The 23,659-nt window shown below is 33.1% G+C and overlaps 1 protein-coding gene across 1 annotated transcript; it reads right to left on the bottom strand.

Moving 5' to 3' along the window:
- Positions 1 to 1,258: 1,258 nt before the first annotated feature.
- LOC134714163 (homeobox protein notochord-like) lies at positions 1,259 to 9,181 on the bottom strand. The gene is made up of 3 exons (XM_063575403.1): positions 8,720 to 9,181; positions 3,542 to 3,677; positions 1,259 to 1,798 (listed from the first exon to the last, which is right to left on the bottom strand). Exons 1-3 carry the CDS (start codon positions 9,078 to 9,080, stop codon positions 1,567 to 1,569), a joined length of 729 nt encoding a protein of 242 aa, XP_063431473.1. The 5' UTR covers positions 9,081 to 9,181; the 3' UTR covers positions 1,259 to 1,566.
- Positions 9,182 to 23,659: the final 14,478 nt, after the last annotated feature.

Raw genomic sequence — 23,659 nt, 5'->3', positions numbered from 1 at the left:
AAGAAAGCAGTTAACTACTTCTATGTTTACAAAACAAAAAGATTGTTTTATATACTTAATGTATCCGCGTTCGTTTTCTTGAGAGAAAAAAAACCAAGTTGGGCCAAAAGAACGATATGAAGGTAAAATGTATATTTCGACAAGAAACTCATCAATTCAATTGTAAATAATCACAATGTAAGCTTATTATTTTAGCGAGCGATAACTTGAATTCTAATACCAAAAGTTCATACGTTGTCTTTAAATAAAACCTTCATATGTCTTCAATTGTAAAGAACGAATTCGCAATTTCTAAACTTACAATTTCCTTCTTTTAATTTAAAATGCGTGCAAAATGTCCTTGTTTACATCTGACATTTATCAATATTATCTACTTGAGCCTTGCTACTGTCTCTGTCTCTGTAATGTCGCTAGACGTCTAAATAATGGAAAGTTAAGTCGTCTAGCATGTAAATGAATTAACAGGAGTGTGCAGCCTCATTGTCATTAATCGTCTTTATTAAAAACGTCAAATGAAATGGCTGACATGGCGACCATATTTAACGCGGGAAATTAGCTGATCCGTCAAAGACCCTGATCATTAGTTCTACGTTATTGAGTGATGTTTTAATTATGTCCACAGAACCAGACACTTCATTTTCATTATTTCTCGTTAAATGAAGACATTATTGTTTTTTGTTGCCGTGGAACCACATTAGAAGCAAACTTAAGTGTACAATCATTCAATAATGTTAAAGACTGTGTTCCATGCTGGTCATTATCCAAATAAAAGACCAATAAACAAATTAATGTCAGCACCATCTTACTGTTTATTTATGGAAATGAGATCCTAAAGAAAATTCATGAAAAAGAAACGTAGATGTTTTAAGAACTTATTTGATACTTCAAATTTGTCTACCGGTAAACACATTTAAATTGGTCTGTTACATCAAACCTTTCATGCATTAATGTTAAGAATGTTGAATTACACAGTTCAATATATTAACATAGCATTTTCTGATGTAAAAAGAAGCATGTTACAACTGTATTATGCTTTACTTCCAACCTAACCTGGTATGATGTTTATCATGTTGTTTTCATCACCATATGCGAGTATATCGAAAAAGTAGCATTCGTTAGAAACAAAGAACGGTGGAGAAAAAAAGCTCCAAGACTTAATTCTGGTCCACATGATATAAGAAATGAGTACATTTAACCTTACAGGCTTTCGTTATAGTGCGTTCAAATTAGTAAAGACAGTTTAAGGGAAACAACTACAATGTTCAAAATCATTTTAATTTATTATTTCAACAACAATTATAAATCTAAGTTTTAAATAATCTTTCAGTCTCATTCATTCTGTCATTACATATTTTATAGCACTATTAAGGTTTAATTTACAGTTAAAAGATTTACACAGTAAACAAATCTTGAATAACGATCACAGTTAACGTCAGGTTACCAAACACACTCAGCTGATATTCTCGGCCGGTTCTGGTCTCATAATATCATTTTACAGTATACAGGGTAGTTATGCTACTACCATTATTGAAGATAAATATACGCATCTAAATATCACATTCTTCATTAGTATGGCGATACAGACCGAGGTGTCATGTCCGACGTCAAATTATGGAATGTCTGTCCGTTTTCACTGTGTCCACTATCTGAATCTGCGTCGTCATCCTTGTACATTGTCAGTTGGGAAAGTTTAACCTGCTGTTGTTCATAATTTTGTTTCCTCCATTTTATACGTCGATTTTGAAACCAAACTTTCACCTGGGCTTCTGTTAGGTTCAAAGAACAGGCTAGATAGTATCTGAAAAAAGAATTGCAGGGCCGTAGCGTAATGGAGGCAAATGAGGCAAATGCCTCACTTTTGAAACGACGATCAAACTTTAGAAGTGTATTTCTTTTTTAATTTCACGTATTTTACATTATCAATATGCGAGTTTCAAGTTTCAAACTATCTACCGGCACACTACATACAGTGTTTCCAATCTGCAGCAGCGATTCTGATTATAATCATTTTACATGCATGGCGGTGACGGTAACAAAAATAAGTGTCCCGATTACAAATCAAAATACAAAAATTGAAACAAATCTTATTTATGTCGTTACAAAACTGGTTGAAGACGGGTTCTTTAAAGAGAAAAAAAGATGAAAAGGGAAACTCATGAGTATAAACACCCCAATAAGTAACGCTGGCTTATAACTTTCTTGGTTTATTTTTGAATCTACTACCAATGTTTACACACTGAACAACAAACATGCCGCAAATGCAAATCGATAAAATATATCATTGACCAAAAATATAATGATTATTTATAATTAATTTTAACAAAATCGTGAAGCGCCTTTTATATGGAAGTCTTTAATGTATAAGGCAATTCATGATTTTTATTTATCTTTAATAAAAGTATGAAATTTATTTTTGGCATTGTTTGAAAATATCTTTTGTGTGTTTCTTTGTTTTATTATTATTATTAGCATTGTCTGGTTGTATGCTAGCGTGTTCCATTGATTATATCGCGGTAGGCCGTGGGTTCGAACCCCGAACGGTAGGTCAGACCAATGACTTAAAACTTATAATATGTTCTCGTCTTTTAGAAGTTTATAACTTGCTGTTGGACATAAATATGTATATATATATATATACATCAGAACGTGTGTTGAAGCTTTTTGATAGTACAGGTCATAGGAGAATCGGAAAGTTTTGGTTGACCAACAGAGTTGAAACTTGTTTTGTTACTTACTAGGCTAGCTAAAAAAAAACGCATTTCTGTTATATATATTTTGTTTTTTTATTATAGATAGTAATGCTGAAATAAGCTTCATGCATCCCAACCCCCCTAAAAAAAAGGGCCCAAAAATTTTTCGCCTCGCTCCGCTCGGCGAAATGCCTCACTTTTAAAGAACATGCGCTACGGCCTTGAATTGAAATGACATTTTATCATATGTGCGTGAATAGGTATTATCAGAAGTCCTTTACTAGTCCTGATTTTAAACGTTTATTGATTCGTTTGATTTTCTAATTGTTAGCAGTATTATATATGGTTCGTGGAACTTATTCATTTATATTATTTTAAACGGAATATGAATTTTAACATTTGTACCGAAACTTTTGCATGTATCTTTCATCATTGTTGTTCTCGGAGTATCAATATTCTCCTTTTTCTGCTAATTATATGTGTATTCGAAAATAAATAACAGGAGTTTTCAGTTATACTCAAGTATTCAATGACACACCAATTCAACAATACCAATAAAACTCTAATCCTAATAATATATAAAAAAAAAAGAAGATGTCGTATGATTGCCAATGAGACAACTTTTCACAAGACCAATTGGCACAGAAATTTACAAAATTATGCATGTACATGTATATATGAAAGAAATATTGCGTCAGCACAAACAAGAGAACGCGATAGAAAGTAAACATCAGCACAAAGCCAAAGCACAGTTGTTACATGATCGAGACAATAAAAAGGAATATATAGTACAAGACTTATCATAAGGACACACGCAAATGTAAACAGTCAACACTTTAACATTGACTCACCTTTCAGTGCCGACCATGTACTGTTGCTTCTCAAATTCAGCCTCTAGTTTCTCGAGTTGTTCTGGAGTAAAGATGGTCCTCACTCGTTTTCCTTTCCCTTGTTTCCAGTCACCTTTCAGTTCTTTATCTGGTCGGTCTAGAAATATAATAACATTTATAACTTAGAAAGCATTGTCAAAACAACAATATATTGATGAATTGAGATAGAAACGAATTTAATCAAGAAATAAAATGCAGACGTCTACTGTACTTATATAATTATATATCGTATATGTCAAATCGAAAGCATCCGAACGCAATAATAACCAATGGTCGATATACAGAGTTAAAGTAATAGATGCAAGCGCTCAGCCTCAAAATGATTAAAATAAAAATGTGTAAAAAAAATTGCGAAAACACTGAAATGAAGTGTGTGTCTCTTATTTACCATCTTTTTTGTTTTTGTTTCTATTTTCTTTTCCTATTTAGATGCGTTTATAGATATAAAGGTCGCCGCGATATAGCCTTTTTGTGCTAATGCGGCGTAAAGCAACCAGCAATTATAAATATAAAGACGACAAAAATGTTCAAGATCAATGAAAAATGATCAAAATGATATTCGAAAGCATTGTATAAACAAGGGAATCTTTCATCAACTAAACAGTGTTTTTAAAAAAGATATATAGATATTTGAAAGAAAAAGTCCATGACCAGGGACTATACTTCTATTTTGAGAAATTATTCAATAACCAAACATACGACTTATAGAAATTATTGCCTGGTCAATAAGACCATCTGCAGATATTGAAATAATTCACTTTTCAATCCAGTAATTAAAGTAATATTTAATTTTAATAATCATCTTCGTATCTTTGAGGGGTATATTTAAATGCTAAATTATTCAACGTATTGATATTCCAAATTGACAAAAAGGCAATGCATTGTATTTTGGGTAAGGGGCGTGGTTGGCTTAATTATAACATTTTAGTAAAGGGGGCGTGGTCGGCTTAATTATAACACGTCACCTGCGTTCTCATTGGTAAATACCGGCAATATTTGATTATCTCAGAGATAATGACAGGGAACAATTTACTCATATTAAATGAAAATATAAAAAAATTATTGATAAAATATTCCGGGTCAAATATACTCTAGTTTTTCTTTCCCAAACTGTGAAAATATGATCAATGGGTATGAAGAAAAAAGAACATAGGTCTGTGTGTATTTAATAGGAGTAGCGTGTAATTAACTTATAGAACAGGCTAATGTCATTTTAGAGAGATCGAAAATACAATATTCTAAAAACACCTGATGTTTGCTCAGAACTTTGTAAAACGTTCTAAATGGTGTTTGCAAACCTTTTAAAACTTTCAAAATTAATTGTCGCAGAAAAGAATGAACAAAACGGGGAAGTAACCAAAAAACTAAGTGACAAACTTTAAATAACTATTAATCTCTAAAGGTATTCATATTTCTATTAAAACTATATAATTATCGCAGCAATATTAAAAATCGTTTATTTACTAGATAGAGTATATTAAAAGAAGTTCTGTTGATCTCTCCTTTATATTTATACAGTTCTCTTTTGCTTTAGTTTGCATCATTACTAAACGAAAATTCCCACGTGAAAGTTATGTAACGTTCAAAGACCTTTTCGATGTATTCATTAAGAAATACCTTCGACAAATGTTATTCGCACTTGAAGAATATACTTAATGCGCAAAACCATATCCCGTAGCAAGAAAACACGCTTACAACATTCAGCTAACAGTTTACACACGCGAAACCAACACCAAAACACGTACATACTCAGGACTTTCCATCTCAGCCAAAATGAAGCTTTCCAATAACCTATGATCCTTTAACGTAAGAAAATGCAAACTTACTTTCCATTCCGTTAGAACACGTTTTCCGCTTACTTTTAAGAAAGCATTTTCTATAAATCTTAACCAGCGATGATTTGTTACTTTGCAAAATTAATTAAGCAGAGGCCAATAATGTCGTGAAGGTCATTATGCAAACAAATTCACATTCTTATTTACTATAATTCAAAAAGATAATTCATTGTCTCCATTTTTGAAGAACCACTTCAAATCATGAAATTACGGCATTCACAGACTCATTAAATCATTCTCTTCATAATAGTGTTATCTTATTTAATCTGTATGCATATATTGTAATGGTTCGCATGTAGAAAACACTTCAGACCTAACAAATGATACCATATACTGTAACAGTTAATCGTGTTTATTAAATGAAACTACAAGTATTATCGGATAATATAATGTCTGTGCAATATTTGGTTGAAAAAGGAAAGAAGGAAACTATTTGTTTTGATCCGCTTTCAAAAAAGAAAACTACAAAACAGAAAAAAAAACGGCAATAAAAAAACAACAACATAAAAACAAATGAACAAGTGAGTAAGTAATGTACACAGATAGCAATGAAAAGCTTTTTCATTATTTTTTTCTAAAGAGTTATACCACTGAATATCAATTTGGTATTTTGTTTATTGTTTTTAAAATAAATCTGGCCGTTATTTTTCTAGTGTTAATTGTTTGACATTTGTCATCGTGGGGTCTTTTATAGCTTACTTTGCGGCATGTGTTTTGATCATTGTTGAAGACCATATACGATGAACTGTAGTTTTTAACTTCTATCATTTGGTCTCTGGTAATGAGTTGTCTCATTGGCAATTTTTATTTTTTTATTGTTCACTGGCGAAGATTAGAGTTTGATTAATATATTTGTTACAGATATTTTCGCCCTGCCTAGTGTTCCTGTGCAGTTTTTAAATTCACAACTCTTAGAACTTTAGATTGTCTAATGTTTAAGACTGCATGTATGACCTCTATCGACCTCCGAATGTTTTTTTGGTTTCTGCATGGTATTATAGTTTATGTGCTTCGTTGGGTTTCTACCTCGATGATGCATTTCCTTCTTCTGTTTTTATTTTAAGTCGTGGATATGGGATTTTTTTATTAGTTTAATTTCAATTTAAAGTTAAAAATATAACATTTGTTTTTCAAAACACTGAGGATTTGTTAACCCGTGGAAAAGATAACCATAACCGCATAGACCACAACTTTTGTGGAATTTCGGTTTTCAATTATCTCCAACTTGGTATCTGATCTAGCTTTTCAACTGTTTTGATTCTAGCGAGAGCCACTAACGAGTCTCGATTTGTATACATAATGCAAATCTGGCGTTCACATGAAATTCTAAGCATGTCTTCGGCGAGCTCCTACTGATTGCCCCTTTTTTGTACTCTTATAAAAAGGGTTAATATATTTCATGTTTTCTGGATTGTGGTTAATTTCGTCAATCATTTTCTATATGGAAAGTGCAGTTCAGTAATTTTCTTATGAGTTTTACTTAGAATTTTAGCCTTTAAAAATGTAAAATATATATGAAAAGGAAAATGGAGGTCAATGGGCAATTTTTTTTAAGGCATTCTAATAGATAAAACCAGGGGATTTCGGATATCTGACAAAATTTACAAAACATGTCAACCGAACATCCTTAAAACAAATTTCGTGGAACCAATAAATGATATTTTTTTTGGAAGTATTTATGTTTTCAGTTGCCTTTTAACGCACATTTTATTTATCATTTTATATCTCCATCTTCCTATTTAATTGGGTCATTTGATTTTCAAATATATTTATTCATCTTTTTTCCTTTAAAATTCCAAATATTTAACTGATAATAAACTGAAGAGTTGGAGAAGACTAAATATTAGATTTTTTACTTTCTGAATATGATAATATGTCTACTCTGTATGCGCGATGGAAATGCAAATTTGAAAATGCAATGTTAAATTTAAAACTTATCGGCACTGAATTTTCAAAAAATGAATGGGTGTGAGTCTTCGTGGTTCGAATAACTTTACTTTGCGTACTTTGAACTGAATTGGAGGTAGAAAGTTCTCAGTCCCATACATGGAACTTCAAAACTATAATATTATTTCAGAGAATATTTTAGTATCTCCCCATACGGGCTATTTAATTAGAAGAAAATTATAATTGAATCCAAACACCGTTTTTCACCTATCATATAACAAAAAGTTCAATGCTCTATAAAGTCGAATATACATTTCTTTCTTGATTTAACAAAGTATACAATATTCCCACACTTTTTAATTTATACAAATTCAAACAAATTGAAAATCAGCATGACATTTATTAAATCGGAAACTAATATACTATTTTCTATTTTCACACTAAATATAACCGTAAGAGCTTGAGGGAACGCTCTCTTTCTACTATCGAGTTAGTAGTTATTTGATACCAGTTAATTTGTTTCTTACCAACACCTCATTAACTTACGAAACTTTGATATCTTGAATTTTCACTCATTACAATAAATTTTATTATTTATTTTTTAGATATTTTCATTAAAAAAAATCCAAAGTGAGCTAGAAAAATATTTCTCACTGTGTAAAAAAGTGAGGTGCATATGTCCTTAATAGATATTGTTTAACGGAATTGCGTGTCTAAAAATATTAATGTTTTGGAATTTGACAGATTTCAAAGTCGCATATCTAAGAACAGATTTATATTAATCGACTGTATGGTATTGTGTGGTCATCAACAATGAGCGCAACAACTCAAACCATTTTTTACTTTGCAGCCAAGAAGACACTAAAATTTAATTTTAATTTTTTTTCTCGAATTTTTGAAACAAACAAATTGATGATTTTTTGTATGGAATATGTTTAAAATATCCCTCTGTATATATTAATCTATCTTCTTTAAATTATCTGATGCTTTTGTATCAATGTTTACCATCTATATTAGCCTTGCAACTATAAACCTTCTAAAAAATATTTCCCCCAAAAAATATAATATATTTAATAGCGAACCATCCAAAAACCTGATTTCATAGTAAAAATTGGCCGCAATATACGATGCAAGCAAATGCATGTTTTATGAAGCGTTCCTACAAAAGTAAAAATATCTATGACCCCTCTGTTATCGTTTGCATACATTTGCATTTTTCTCAGGATTTCTACCTCATTTGATAAAAGAGAAACATTAAAATGTTATCGTATTTCTTGCAGCAAAGTATTAAAATCATAATGTATGCTCAAGTTCGATCAACTTAATTTTATTTTTGTTGCTTCATGCGAATATTATCAATGATAATATTTATGATGATGATAATAATAATAATAAAAAGATAATAATGAATTCCTACCGTAAAACTCTGTGACTTTCTTGATAGGAGTGACTTTATCTTTGGGTGAGAGGTAAGGATGCGATGCTTCAAAAAGACGCTGTTGTCTTCTTTGAACCTCATCTGAATCTTTATATTTCCCATGACTAGATGTGTAAACTTCGGATGTTTTTGAAGGCGGACATTGTTTATCTTCAACGTGATCCCTGTTTAGTATAGCGTCAATGGTAAAAGCACTAGATTTGCTGCCGAAACTCCCAGTATGATGTGCATGAAGATTTGAATACTGACTTTGAAGAAACGCAGGATGTACTCCACATCCTGGAAATGACCAAAATCCTTGATGAAAAGCTAACGGATGTTGTGCTCCTATATTCATCATTGAAATAAAAATTGAGCAGAACAACTTTTTTTCAGAGAATTAAGAGTGTCTATTGAGTTAAAAGTGTTGGTATGGTGTCATTTAGCGATATCTCAGTATTTATTTTATTGATGTACAATAGATTGATATGGGTGATTAAATGCGGTAATTTCAATTATAATTTCTAAATCATGCGGGCTTGATTTGATTGGATTAAATTATCCAAACTCCGCCCTTCACGTCACAACTCTTATTATCCTACAGGCACTCTGTCAGTATAGCAATTCCAAAAGCAAAATAAAATAAAGCTCTATATAAGTAATACAATTTACTTAGAAATAGTAATGTATGTTGTGCTTTTTTCAAATTTAAAAATCTATATTGGAAATGGCAAAAAGAGAAGACACATTATCAAATTTAAAAATAATTAAAAGTGGTTCATGTGGACAAGGATTTGTATAGTTAGACAAATACAACTTTACAAATCCTTGATGTGGAGTATCTGTTGTTCCAGTACATTCAAATCGTATTCAAATTTGATAGTTTCGCATATATACTCGATAATTTTGGAGAGAAAAAAAGTTTTAGGTGTTGAGTCGTTATTCTAAATAAAACAAGTGTGTATTAAATGTTGAAAAATTAAGTTGGTATAAGATGTGATATAATTATATATATAATTGTTAATGTTTACTAATCAGAATATCCAGATTTTGCTTTATTCCATATTTAAAATATGATAGTCTAGTATTGCTTGTAATAATCTACTTTAAAAAAAATACAGTGAAAAGTAACTGCTTCAAGACGATATCCTTCTAATTGTAAACAATTGTAAACAATCAGATACATAAATAAATACAAAAGATATCATCGGACAGTTTTCTCGCAGTTTTATTCGAAAAAGTTCTAATTGTTATTACTTATAAGAGTTGTTTCCTTTTATCAACTATTTATTTTTATTTTAGACCAAACCGACTTACTAAAACATATTTAGCGGCGAATTAGTTTGCACGAATTTGTTTTACGATTGCGCAAAATTTACCTCAGTGTGAAAAGTTAATTCTTTTCCACGAATTAATTAAATGGAATCTAAATTAAACAAGGACATTTGAAAGATTTAGTAAATAGAGTGAAATAAACAGTTGATATAGATAATACCCCTAAGATATTATCAAAATAATTCGATTGGGGAAAAATCCAGCAAAATAGTGTTAGCACCTCATTTATTAGTGATATAATTATCTAATTTTTACACGTACAGCCACCCATTACATCATAATTGGAAATGGAAACTACATATTTAAACCTTTTTTCTCTCACTTAGAACAATGTAAAATTGATGATATCTTCCTGTCTTTAGGCTTAGCAAGACAGTAATTAAGCAGGAGTAAAGATAATCAATTATATCAATTAAATTAGAGACAACAGGCGTTCTTCATGCGAATCCACTCTCAGTCAAAATATGGAATACTGAGGAAAAATTACACACTCCAGTGGCGGATCCAGAAATTTTCATAAGTGGGGGCCCACTGACTGACCTTAGAGGGGGCCCGCTCCAGTCACGCTTCAGTGATTCCCTATATAAGCAATCATTTTTTTTTCAAGAAGGGGGGACCGGGCTCCCTGTCCCCCCTAAGTCCGCCTCTGCACTCAGACTTTGCTTTAGCTGAAATAGAAGAAAAAGTTGAGATATATACTGTTACCCTTATAAAACAACAGGGGGGATATCATTTAAATGGAAAACCCTTTTTAGGGTTCTACTGGCACCAAACAAAACCTTTGACGGTCCTAAATTTTTCACCCCCATTTAACACCATGACGACTAACTGATTTCTTTTCATTCAGTGAATTTTTCACTTCATCGAAAGAAAAAAAAGTTCCAGAACCCTGTAAAAAGCAACAGATCAAATTACACGATAAGAAAGGACTACAGTTGTGGGGTTTGTTTTATGTTTTTTTTTCAACGCTTTGTCTGGAACTAGTATAAAAGTCTAAGGCTTTGTAGGAAATGACTATGATCGATTCATTGCCAAATTTTCTTGGAAATATTTTTTGCTCTAAATCAAGTCACTAAATATAATCCAAATCTGAATAGTCCTAGAGTTAATCAACCCTGGATACAGAATTTAGTTTAAACATATTTATTTATAGTGGCTTGGGAAACAAGTTTTGCAACTTATATTAATCCCTTTCCACTTTGCGAGTGCGAGTGCTGCCTTGTAGCGACATTAGCCTACTCTTTTTTCGAAATCTACAAGGGTGTCTATAACGTGCAAGAGATATGGCTCTCTCTTAATACGGGTCAGCCATTTATCGTCCCCTTCTGACGGACTATCATCGTTTCCTCAAGACCATACTCGCAAATGGTGTCAAGGGAGAGCCGAAAATTGAGTTCCTGAAATTTTCATCACGAACGGGAATCGAACCAGGAACCTTTGTTTTAGTAGTCAGATGCACTAACCACTACACCCTGGACACAGAATGTTTTTGGCCTCCAGCTCAACAGACTCTGGACACAGAATGTTTTTGGCCTCCAGCTCAACAGACTCTGGACACAGAATGTTTTTGGCCTCCAGCTCAACAGACTCTGGACACAGAATGTGTTTGGCCTCCAGCTCAACAGACTCATGGACACAGAATGTTTTTGGCCTCCAGCTCAACAGACCCTGGACACAGAATGTGTTTGGCCTCCAGCTCAACAGACTCTGGACACAGAATGTTTTTGGCCTCCAGCTCAACAGACCCTGGACACAGAATGTTTTTGGCCTCCAGCTCAACAGACTCTGGACACAGAATGTTTTTGGCCTCCAGCTCAACAGACCCTGGACACAGAATGTTTTTGGCCTCCAGCTCAACAGACCCTGGACACAGAATGTGTTTGGCCTCCAGCTCAACAGACTCTGGACACAGAATGTTTTTGGCCTCCAGCTCAACAGACCCTGGACACAGAATGTTTTTGGCCTCCAGCTCAACAGACTCTGGACACAGAATGTGTTTGGCCTCCAGCTCAACAGACTCATGGACACAGAATGTTTTTGGCCTCCAGCTCAACAGACCCTGGACACAGAATGTTTTTGGCCTCCAGCTCAACAGACTCTGGACACAGAATGTTTTTGGCCTCCAGCTCAACAGACTCTGGACACAGAATGTTTTTGACCTCCAGCTCAACAGACCCTGGACACAGAATGTTTTTGGCCTCCAGCTCAACAGACTCATGGACACAGAATGTTTTTGGCCTCCAGCTCAACAGACTCATGGACACAGAATGTTTTTGGCCTCCAGCTCAACAGACTCTGGACACAGAATGTTTTTGGCCTCCAGCTCAACAGACTCATGGACACAGAATGTTTTTGGCCTCCAGCTCAACAGACCCTGGACACAGAATGTTTTTGGCCTCCAGCTCAACAGACCCTGGACACAGAATGTTTTTGGCCTCCAGCTCAACAGACTCTGGACACAGAATGTTTTTGGCCTCCAGCTCAACAGACTCATGGACACAGAATGTTTTTGGCCTCCAGCTCAACAGACTCTGGACACAGAATGTTTTTGGCCTCCAGCTCAACAGACTCTGGACACAGAATGTTTTTGGCCTCCAGCTCAACAGACTCTGGACACAGAATGTTTTTGACCTCCAGCTCAACAGACTCTGGACACAGAATGTTTTTGGCCTCCAGCTCAACAGACTCTGGACACAGAATGTTTTTGGCCTCCAGCTCAACAGACTCTGGACACAGAATGTGTTTGGCCTCCAGCTCAACAGACTCTGGACACAGAATGTTTTTGTCCTCCAGCTCAACAGACTCTGGACACAGAATGTTTTTGGCCTCCAGCTCAACAGACTCTGGACACAGAATGTTTTTGGCCTCCAGCTCAACAGACTCTGGACACAGAATGTGTTTGGCCTCCAGCTCAACAGACTCTGGACACAGATTGTTTTTGGCCTCCAGCTCAACAGACTCTGGACACAGATTGTTTTTGGCCTCCAACTCAACAGACTTACTTATTTTCAAATCTTGTACTAGCTCTGTATCAGACAATTTCGCAACAGAAGTAACAGCAACGAAACAAACCTCAATAATAATGAGTTCTGCAATGTATTTTAAATTGATTACTATTATTTTCGTTGAATTTTGTTGAAATTTCTAAAATATCTGAATCATAATCAGTTACTACTTCCTGAACAATATTTTAAGGGGCGGGTAGGTTTTTTTTGCAGCCACATGAAAAGCTTCCGAATCAGAGTGGCATAAACAAGTTTTCAGGTGTGCAATGCGAAAGTTATTTATATTACGTAGATCGGACAAAAATATTGACATTACGTTGGTTTAAATTATACTTTGATGAATAATTATGACCAATCTTGTGACATTTTTACTGCCTTTTATTGTAAAAGTAATTTAATATTTAAATTGAATTTATGTTCGCATATACTGCACAAGTATGTCTTTAATAGAATAAGTATTATAAACATACGGGAGCTCATTTATTGTTAATTTCAACAAGTAAATAAAGTTGATCGGATCATATTAAATAGCCCATCAGTCTTAAGTCCCTAATTCTTCAACAATACAAACCACGAGTTTAAATATTTACACAAGGAAATCTCTTTAAATCGTTGTTTTTTCTTGTTACGTTTATTTTCTTTAAATCGGAATATTTTATAATGAGATTTTCAGGGTACTGTTAAATGGTCAATTCGAGTACTTATATAAATCACATTAAAGATAGTTCAATTTTGTGTATATAAAATAATATTAATTTACAGGTTTTTTCTTTTTTTTTTCTTTTTTATTTGTTCCAATGGAAATAATATGACAGAATATTTCTTCCACTTATAACTTAAATCGTGAAGGAACCTCTATTTCTTGGCATGCTTTATATATAGGACCATCGGTCCCAAAAAGTTAAATAACGTAGGATAATCTTAAAGGATATTTTGTGTTTCAAGTTGGTATCGTGAATGTTTGTTTATAGTGTCGGGGATCTCTTGTCTTGTTTTTTCTATCTATTGTCTTATCCAGCCAATTAGCTACTATCATATATTTCTCTGTTTTAAGTTTTTGCCATATATCTTTCTATCTATTGTCATATCTTGCCAATTAGTTCCTTTCCGCACATGTTTCTCTGTTTTAAGTTTTTGCCATATATCTTTCTATTTATTTTTCAAACTCTTTTTGAGAGTGTTAGACATGGTACTGCCTACAATTTTTAATTTTATAACATTTTTGGCACTTAAAGTTTGTTGTCCAGATATTACGAATCGACGTACAGTATACACCAATGAGACAGCAACCCTAATTCGCGAAAGGACATGTTGAAGTCAACCTATAACAGACACGTGTCTTAAATAAGCTAAAAATTGTTGGGGCAGCGTGTCTATTTCTGAATATACTGGTATTCTACAGAGTCTACGAAAGATCATGCACCAATATCAATTCTATATATGAAAACAAATTAAAAATAAATGAATCAAATAGCGTATAACGCATGTCAACTTCTAATAAAAGTTACTAACTTGGGATCGATATGTGAACCCTGATGTGGTAGGGTTCAAAGTAGTTTTTTGCACACTCGACCATCTCCTTTTTTTCGTAATCTCGACCAGTGACCTAACAAAACATGCATTTAAGAATAAATGAAAAAAATAGATATCTGAATTACTATTTACGATTCATCTACATCTTACACCTTACAAGCGAAAAAATAGTTCGTCGTAAAGAAAATCATGAATAAGACAATGGCATATCACCAATGAGGCAACTATCCAACAAAGTTCAAATGCACAGGCAATCGCACGGCCATCAACAATGAAAAACCCCATACCGTATAGTTAGCTTTAAAAAGGCACCGACATGAAAAATGTGGAACAATTCAAATGAGAAATCAACGGTCTAATTTATACCAAAACAATTTACGAAAAACAAATATGACAAGGACAAGACATCATCTTGTTTCATACCCTGAAATAATATGAATATGTTTTTGATTCCATTATTTTCTCTCTCTAACGCTTACTTATAAAATAGCAATTATGTTCTTTTAATGAAATACCAGTCCTTAATTATACCAAACGTGTAGGTATTCTTGGGGCCAACTTATTAAACAGAGCAACTATATTTTCAACAGTAACACAAATAGAGCTAAGGCTTTATATATGGTATTCTGCCTGTATATTGGTAAACACAAATTTGTATTTCTAAACTTTGCTCTCTAGATTATAGCTCGAATACAAATTCGTAATTTTCTAAAAGTCTTGAAAATTTGTTTTACTTATTTTTCATCTACAAACTAAAATAAGAAGGCAGGTGCTTGATGGATAGCATCATTAAAACTTAATTTTAATCCAGAAATTCATTAAATCATACGTATAATTACTTATTTCAGGTTCTGGCTATTATTGAGATAAACAATCTATATTTACTTTCTAAACAGTTACCATAAGATAAAACGAAACGAATTACATTTATATATATGATATTTAAAACTGGGGTTAACCGAGACAGGTGAAGTCCGAAACGACTTAATCATTTATTTTTAATTCATTAAATAAGTTTTGAATAACACCTATTGTAAATTTAATTTCATGTTCTTGGCTGTAGGAAAACGATCTCGTTTCAATAATAGAGAACATTAATATATATTCTAGTTGATGTAATATATCATTGACAAACAATATGTTTGGCTTCGTGACGATATTTGTGAGTCGTCCTGACTGTAATGGGCCTTGTGTAGGGAGAGACACGAATTTCAGAATTTTAGATGTACGTTTTCATTTCTCTAGCAAACTCTATATTTGTATACAGCTAATATTGTGATTACATATTATAATACTGAACTCGCGTTATTCTCAACGACACATGTATTAGTTAATATTCTCTATTTTTTATAATTATAGTATGTGTATGTCATTTTGGAATAACATTAACGGTACCAAATTTCCTGCACCAGATGCGCATTTCGACAATACATGTCTCTTCAATGACGCTCGTGGTCAAAATATTTGAAATCCAAAGCTTATTAAAAAGATGACGAAGAGCTATAATCAGAGCTGGAACCCTGTTGCTGTTCGGTGTAAGCCTAGCCTCCGAATTGAAGGCCTTACTTCGACCTATAATGGTTTACTTTTACAAATTTTGACTTGGATGTAGAGTTGTCTCATTGGCACCCATATCACAGACCACATCTTATTTCTATATATAAATATGTGAGAGTTTTATGTTTTACAAGATGAGGTACCAATAACATATTGAATATTGAATTTGACGATCATGTTATCAACACAGTCCTTACTTACTAATTGTTAAGTAAGGAAGTCAATGTTCTTTCAGGCGTATATAATGCACACATATCAGTTGATAACCTAATCGCCTTTTCTTACATTTTTTTTAATTACAAGAAATTATATCAAATTACATTCAAATTACATAAAAAAAGTTTGGCCTTTCCCACGAATACCCAAATGGAAGAAAACCCCTCCTAGTTGTCAACACGAATAGCGTTTTAATATCACACGAAAGCACTATATAATAGACACCAGAGGCGCATCATTATCGCCCATCTTTAACCTATATTTACACCAATTTTAACTATACTTACCTGTTTACACCTTTATCTACCTGTTATCACTTACAAATTGATATCATTAAAGAAGCCGACAACATGAGATTTGAAGATAATGGACAAAACAGAACTGTATTCTTGCTCAATTTGTTTTTTCTTTTGTATGCAAAGATTTAATTAGGGGCATAAAACCGAATTATCACCCGGACGGGAATTGTCTAACTTGTAACAAGTCCATATTGATCTTTGACACATTTTCCTATAAAACTTGAAAGTTTGAGTATTGATTTTAGCACCTTAAATTGACCACCGGAGAGAAGCACTCTTAATCTTATTAATTTGAAATAAAATTGAAATTAATTTTGTTTACTTCTATTAAAGAAAGAGAAAGAAGTTAAATAGTGAAATAAGGTCTCTAATAACTAAAATCAGGTGTAAATGACATGGCGTAATAACTTGACAATTTATTTTATTCTTGCTATTCATTTAAATTTATTTCAGTTGTTATATCAGCGAGGTTGTTAATTGTAACGCGAATCCTTTCACTTTTGCCGGAAGTATGGAAACTCATGGTCGATCAGTCCTGCTTTAACAATACACATATGTATATCTCAATAGCTGTGAATATTATTTATAAAAGGAGATACAGCCTCCTTGATTTATCCATCACCAAATGTATGAGTCTTATATGACTTGTGTATAAATGAAAAGAAATATCAGACGTTAATGATACATCCTAAAAACAACAAACAATACTTATAAAATATTAAACTTCCACTTAAAACACTGGCCAGTCTAATACATGTGTATGAGAAAGGTTATATTTGACAATGATATAAAAGTCGTAACTGCAACTTCATGCAACCAGAAACATTAATTTAATTATAATATAACCCAAAATGTATAAAACACTCATCTGATATTCAAAACAAAATGCACCGTCATCGTTACACTAATCACACATTCCTCGACTTTTTTGTTTTTAATTTTGTATTACCTCCACATCGTCCACATCCCAATAAAAAAATGATAAATGTTTCAAGTTAGGAGGCGTATGGGAGTAGAACATATTCAGATCGAACAGCAATTATCAAAATTATATGTAAATTAAAAATACACATTTGTGTGTGTGTTTTTTTTTATCGTGTCGTTTGATGCTGATGCACATATTAGATAAGTGTAACTTACTATAAAGTCACCAAGATTACAGAGTCGCCAAGTGCAGTTGCGCAAAAGAAATTCTGATGTGTATTATATAGGTATATTTGGCTGCCCGGGATGTATAAGTACGCTGCCACGTCTGGTCGAATGGAAACGAGTTCTATACGCTCACTGTATGTTTTTAACACTTACAGCAATTTTTTTAGGGATCTGTAAAGGTGGCCTAGCTAACTAGCATATTCTGCAATTCAATTCAATTCAATTCAATATTTTATTTACGTCTCACCTTATGTATAAAATTACACAATACATGTATAAAAGATACATTTTGTATACATAAGCCAATCTGTACAGATTTATGAGAGACGATAATCACTTAAAAGAATATGTTTATGTACATAATAAATATTAAACCTGAATGGTAAAATTATACAACAAAAGTATTTCATTATTATTTACAATATAAAACTTCTCGGCGTCGTTTAAGAATAAAATTACAGGTTTTGGCACATAATCTTATAATATCTTGATTCGAAAATAAAAATACCATTTTCTGACAATCTGTAAAACTATTAAAATGTTCATCAATTTTAAGAGACTCAGTAAAAAGAACTTGTCTAAGATCATTATAAACAGGACAATGTAAAATAACATGATATTCATCTTCGACAATATTAAAACAATTAAAACAACATCTCTCTTCCAGCGGCAAATTTTCATACCTCCCAGTTTCCAGTCTAATAGGAGCCACCCCACATCTAAATTTTGCAAAGGCGCTTCTTTCACAAAAAGGCATAACCAGTTTGCAATAGTTTTCAACAACATACTCCTTCTTAAAAATATTATAGGTTCTTAATTTATTACGCCCATTTCCCCGTCTGGAAGAGGATGAACTAACAATACATTTCCACTCTTCAATATAATTATCAATCATTCTTGACATCACTGTATCAATAAAAATATTTTTATTAAAATTAGTGTTTATATCACAAAAGTCAACAATTCAAGTTCCGTGAATTGTTTTTTAACAATGAAATTCCAATTTTTCACAATTTTATGTTTCAGACCGACCTCATCTGCCCATATAAATATTTTCCTATTAATACGATCTGGCTCCATATTTACTAATCTGTGCCAGTGTCTGGAAATTACTTTCCATTGAGTATGGTAAATTGGAATCCACCCCATGTCTCCCATAATAGCTGGATTAGGTGTATATTTACCAACACCAAGGAAGAACCTACACGCTCTCATTTGAATCGCATTAATAAATGAGAAATTCTTGCAGCCCCAAATCGCGGCACCATATTCAACAATAGGACTTACAAGGGCATCAAATAGTTTTTTATAGACGTCATATGACATGCCACCAATAGCTTTACACTTAGCTATAACCAGACCTAGAGCTCTGTTTGCTGACCTAGCAACTGCTTTTGCAGTAATACTAAAGTCTAGAGACTCATTTAAAACAAGTCCTAGATAAGCATATTCGCTGCTAGTAGCAATATTCATATCCCCACACTTAAAGACGTGACTTGATCGTTCAAATGAGGTCGGTCTAAAATGGACAACATTACTCTTACATGAATTAATAGTCATTTTGTTGTCAGTACACCAATGATATAACTCATCTAAGAGGTTTTGTAACTCATTCTCAGTATTTGCTAACAGTACGATATCATCAGCATACAATAAAATACATACTTTTTCTCCCCCAATGTCAACACCAAAATCAAATGATTTTAAGTATACAGCTAATTCATTTATGAAAATGTTAAATAATAAAGGAGAAAGTGGACAACCTTGTTTTAAACCACAGTTCACAGTAAACCAATCTGTATTGAAGCTATTGACTCTGATCGAGCACCTGACCCCATTATAAAGGGACTTAATAGCCATACACATTTTTACATCAACCCCCAGAGATGTGAGTTTTTCCCATAACAATGTCCTATTTATCGTATCATACGCCTTCTTAAAATCGATAAATGCACAAAAGGTGGATTTTCGTAGCTTTTTACGAACATCGACTAAACTAGTAAGTGAAGATATTTGATCTATGGTACTCCTTCCCTTCCGGAACCCATTTTGATCATCAACTAAGGACTTATTATCTTCAACCCATTGAGACAGCCTCAAGTTTAATATGTTACAATATAATTTATATGAAGCTGGGGCTAAAGCAATACCCCTATAATTTAAGGGGTCTCTTTTATCTGACATGTTATTTTTGGGTATCGGATTAATAATTATATTATTCCACATCTCTGGGACTTTACCAGTTTTAAAACACCAATTAAACAATCTATGTAAAAATATAATACAATTCTGGTTACATAAAACATCAGCTGGAATATTATCTACACCAGAGGCTTTGCCTCTTTTGCTTTTACATACGACATTAAAAACCTCTTCAAATGAAATTTCTTCTGTTAAAAGAAAGTCGCTTTCTGTCAAAACGGCTGGGCTATGACCGACTGGAATGTTCCTATCCGTTGTAACCTGGTTACCTGTTTGATTAAGTAGATCGGCATAGTCCGATTTCCACTTTAACAAAACATCATCAATATTTGAAGATACATTACCATTTGCGTCTACAACTTCCATTGGTATTAAAGTTTTGCGTTCTGAAGCAATTCCTATCTTACCTATCTTCTTCCAAAACGTTTGTTGATCAGTTTTTGATTCCAACAATAATTCTTGCTGCAATGTGTACCAGTACTTACGTTTTGCTTTTTGAACCTCACGATCGAAAACCCTTCGTTTTGACACAAAACTGGACTTTAACTCAACACAAGATACACGAGACAATTTGCCCTTTTTCCATAACTTTTCTGCACAACACATATCATTAAACAATACACTTAAATTATCATTCCACCAAGGTTTTTTAATTCTTTTTCTCTTATTACAATACATACTATCAGACATGACAATTACTTTTGAATGCAACTTCTGATTCATCTCTTCGCTGACAATAGCACAAAAATCAGTATAAACTTGATCAATATTACCTTGGGATACTTCATTTGTTTCAAGACCATTGATAGTATCTAAAAGTCGCAAATGTATATCATCTCCGTGACAAAAATTTGAAGGTATGTTTTTTACATCAAACTTAATAAATTCAGGACTACGATTTCCTGAGGTATGACACGACGGTAATGAGGCACTGATACGTGTATTTAACTCACAATACAACAAAGAATGGTCGGGTTTCGATCTCGCATCCAACCCAGTCGTATTAAGCTTAGATTTTATAATTAGGTCCGAAGCTCTAATAATTTTGAAGTCTTGAAAAAAATGAAGATTTTCATAGCTAGTAATACAATAATCAACAACCGATTGACCCTTTGATGACACACATGTGAAATCATTGTTTGTACCAAGTCTACCGTTCAACATACAACAATTGCTATTTGTTAAAAAATCAATAAATGTAGAACAGTAACTATTACGTGTAAAATCTATAATACTTCTCATATTTATACAATCGACTCCAGGAATGTAATCATACTCATCCCCACATCTACTATTAAAGTCTCCACAAATATAAAATAAACCATCATTTTGGAATTCATAAACTTGTGAAATCAATGTGTCAAAAAATAGTTCCTTGTCTACTTGCCTAGTAGAGTGATCAGGTGGAAGATAGCAAACACATATATTAAATCTAAAATTTGACAGCCTGTGATGCAGGTACAACCATAAAATACCTTCAAAAGATTGGTCTAAAATACCAATATCAAAAATTTCAGTTAAATAATTTTTAATTAAAAAACCAACTCCACCTGGCCCACACTTGGCGTTTTTATGGATGCCATTTCTGTTATGACCAAACCATTTAAAATCATTTACAATCAGTACTTCATCTTTCTTTAGATGAGTTTCAGCTATACCTAAAACATCAAGATTTAAACATGAAATTGAATTTAAACGAACATTAAAATTGTCAGAAAAGGTATTTTTACTCCATCCGTTGACATTCCAAAAACCTATTTTCACCTATCTCCCTCCATGGTATTGACTTGAATTGTCTTGTATGTAATGTTCACTGTTATGTCTTGATGATCGGCGGTCGAAGCTTTCATTGTAACTACTACGTTGTGTGTGGTAATCAGAACTGTCCCTGTGTCGGCTGGTTGAAGAATGACGATCGTAACTTCCAGCGTGACTATTATGTTCACGATGCCTATTTGAACGAACATTACTGTGGGAATCTGAACGGGCGGATTCGTCAACAAGTCTAGATCCTCTCACACGTAGATCTGGGTTCACAGATTTCAGAGTTTTAGCTAGAACTCTCATATTTTCGGATTCAATGCGTTGTTGCAGGGTCATGTCGGGGTGTATATAAATGTTACTATATTGTCTGCTGACTTTAAGTTTATTTTTAGCTGACAAGATACTTTCTCGGTCATCTCTTGATTTACATGAGTTAACAACTACGCCATCCCGGCCAGACTTGTTGATTTTACGTTCAACATTAAATGTACCTATTCTCGCTATTTTTAGACCCTCAGTGAATAAGACCGCAACTTTTAATTTTAGGTTCTCATTCCGACCCTCTGGAAGATTTCGAATTATCACGTTTTTTGAAATATCTTGTGCTTGGTTTGTTGCTCTACTACCTATTTCACCTACTGTTTTAGAGACTCCATCTAACTCATCTTCAACTACTTTAAGATCTTGATCAATATCTGACCTCAGTGCATCTATAATCTTATTTACATCCTTACGTATTTTTGATGACTCACTATTTACCCGTTTATCTAAAATCTGATTAAATTTCTGGGTCAACTTTTGTTCTAATTTCTCCTCTAAAGTACTTATTCGATCGTTAACGTCACTAAACATTGTCCGCATATCTGCTGATAATTTACTTATCATTTTTGTCATGACAACGGTGTCGGGAGTGAGTTCTGTATCAATATGTATGTCTGCTTCGACATCAATATTTGGAGATTTGTTTTTTGTTGGTGCACTTTTTTTTTCTGGATGTTTTGCCGATTCGCCAGTCTGTTTCCGTGCCTTTTTACTTACAGGTACTTTTATAACTTCAGATGCTATTCTGGGGGAAGCTGTGCCACTAGAATGTTTGCGTTTATTACTATTCTCAGTGCGACAATTTTCAACGGAGATAGACTCATCATTATCATTATAAATAACGTCATGTGCTATAGATATCACCTCACTTGTATCTAGGTCTACCGATTTCATTGTGTTGTAATAAGTGTTTTATTTAATCTTCTGATCGTCTAAGGGAACGCTACGGGCAACATAGTCCAAAGTCCAATACCAAATTACTCCGTATAAATCCTTTACGATAGTAAACACTTAAATGCCTAGTGAGTTATGTTCATCTGTGGTGTATGTAATGTTTATAATATGTGACAAAGAAAAGATTTTTGTCAAAAGTCAAAAATATTCAAAACTCACATACGACGAAGATAATCCTCCTGTCACAATATCCACAACTTTTCAAATATTAAAATGCAGTTTTAAGAGCTATATAAACTAAAACAATCGGAGCTCAAAACATTACAACCATATGCAAGGGCTATAACTCTGCGTTGTGACCTAATTTACCCTAATTTTAATTTCCAAAGGCAGTACAATTTTTTTCGCAATTCATCCTCGTCAACCTCCTTTACATAGTATTGTAATTAATTCTCGCCATGAAAATGTATGAAATATTTGCCACTGTGCGTTTAGTAATCAATTTATCAATTTGACAAAAAAATAAAGAAAATAATTCAAGATATTTGGGATGGATTATGAAAATTGTTCATGAAAGCACACACATAGTTCAAATAAAATGTGGGTATTTTCATTATTCATTACATAGCACACAGTAATTTTCCTTTTCTATTTTTTTTTTA

Source organism: Mytilus trossulus, chromosome 4 (genome assembly GCF_036588685.1).
Source record: "Mytilus trossulus isolate FHL-02 chromosome 4, PNRI_Mtr1.1.1.hap1, whole genome shotgun sequence".
NCBI lineage: Eukaryota > Metazoa > Mollusca > Bivalvia > Mytilida > Mytilidae > Mytilus > Mytilus trossulus.
This window is presented reverse-complemented; position numbering and strand designations above follow the sequence as displayed.

Excerpts from the sequence above, each read along its gene's own strand:
- LOC134714163 (XM_063575403.1), bottom strand. The coding sequence starts at position 9,080 with ATGATGAATATAGGAGCACAACATCCGTTAGCTTTTCATCAAGGATTT. Across the intron at positions 3,678-8,719 it reads GAAAGTCACAGAGTTTTACG|ACCGACCAGATAAAGAACTG; the intron begins GTAGGAATTCAT and ends TTATATTTCTAG. Across the intron at positions 1,799-3,541 it reads TACATGGTCGGCACTGAAAG|ATACTATCTAGCCTGTTCTT; the intron begins GTGAGTCAATGT and ends TTCTTTTTTCAG.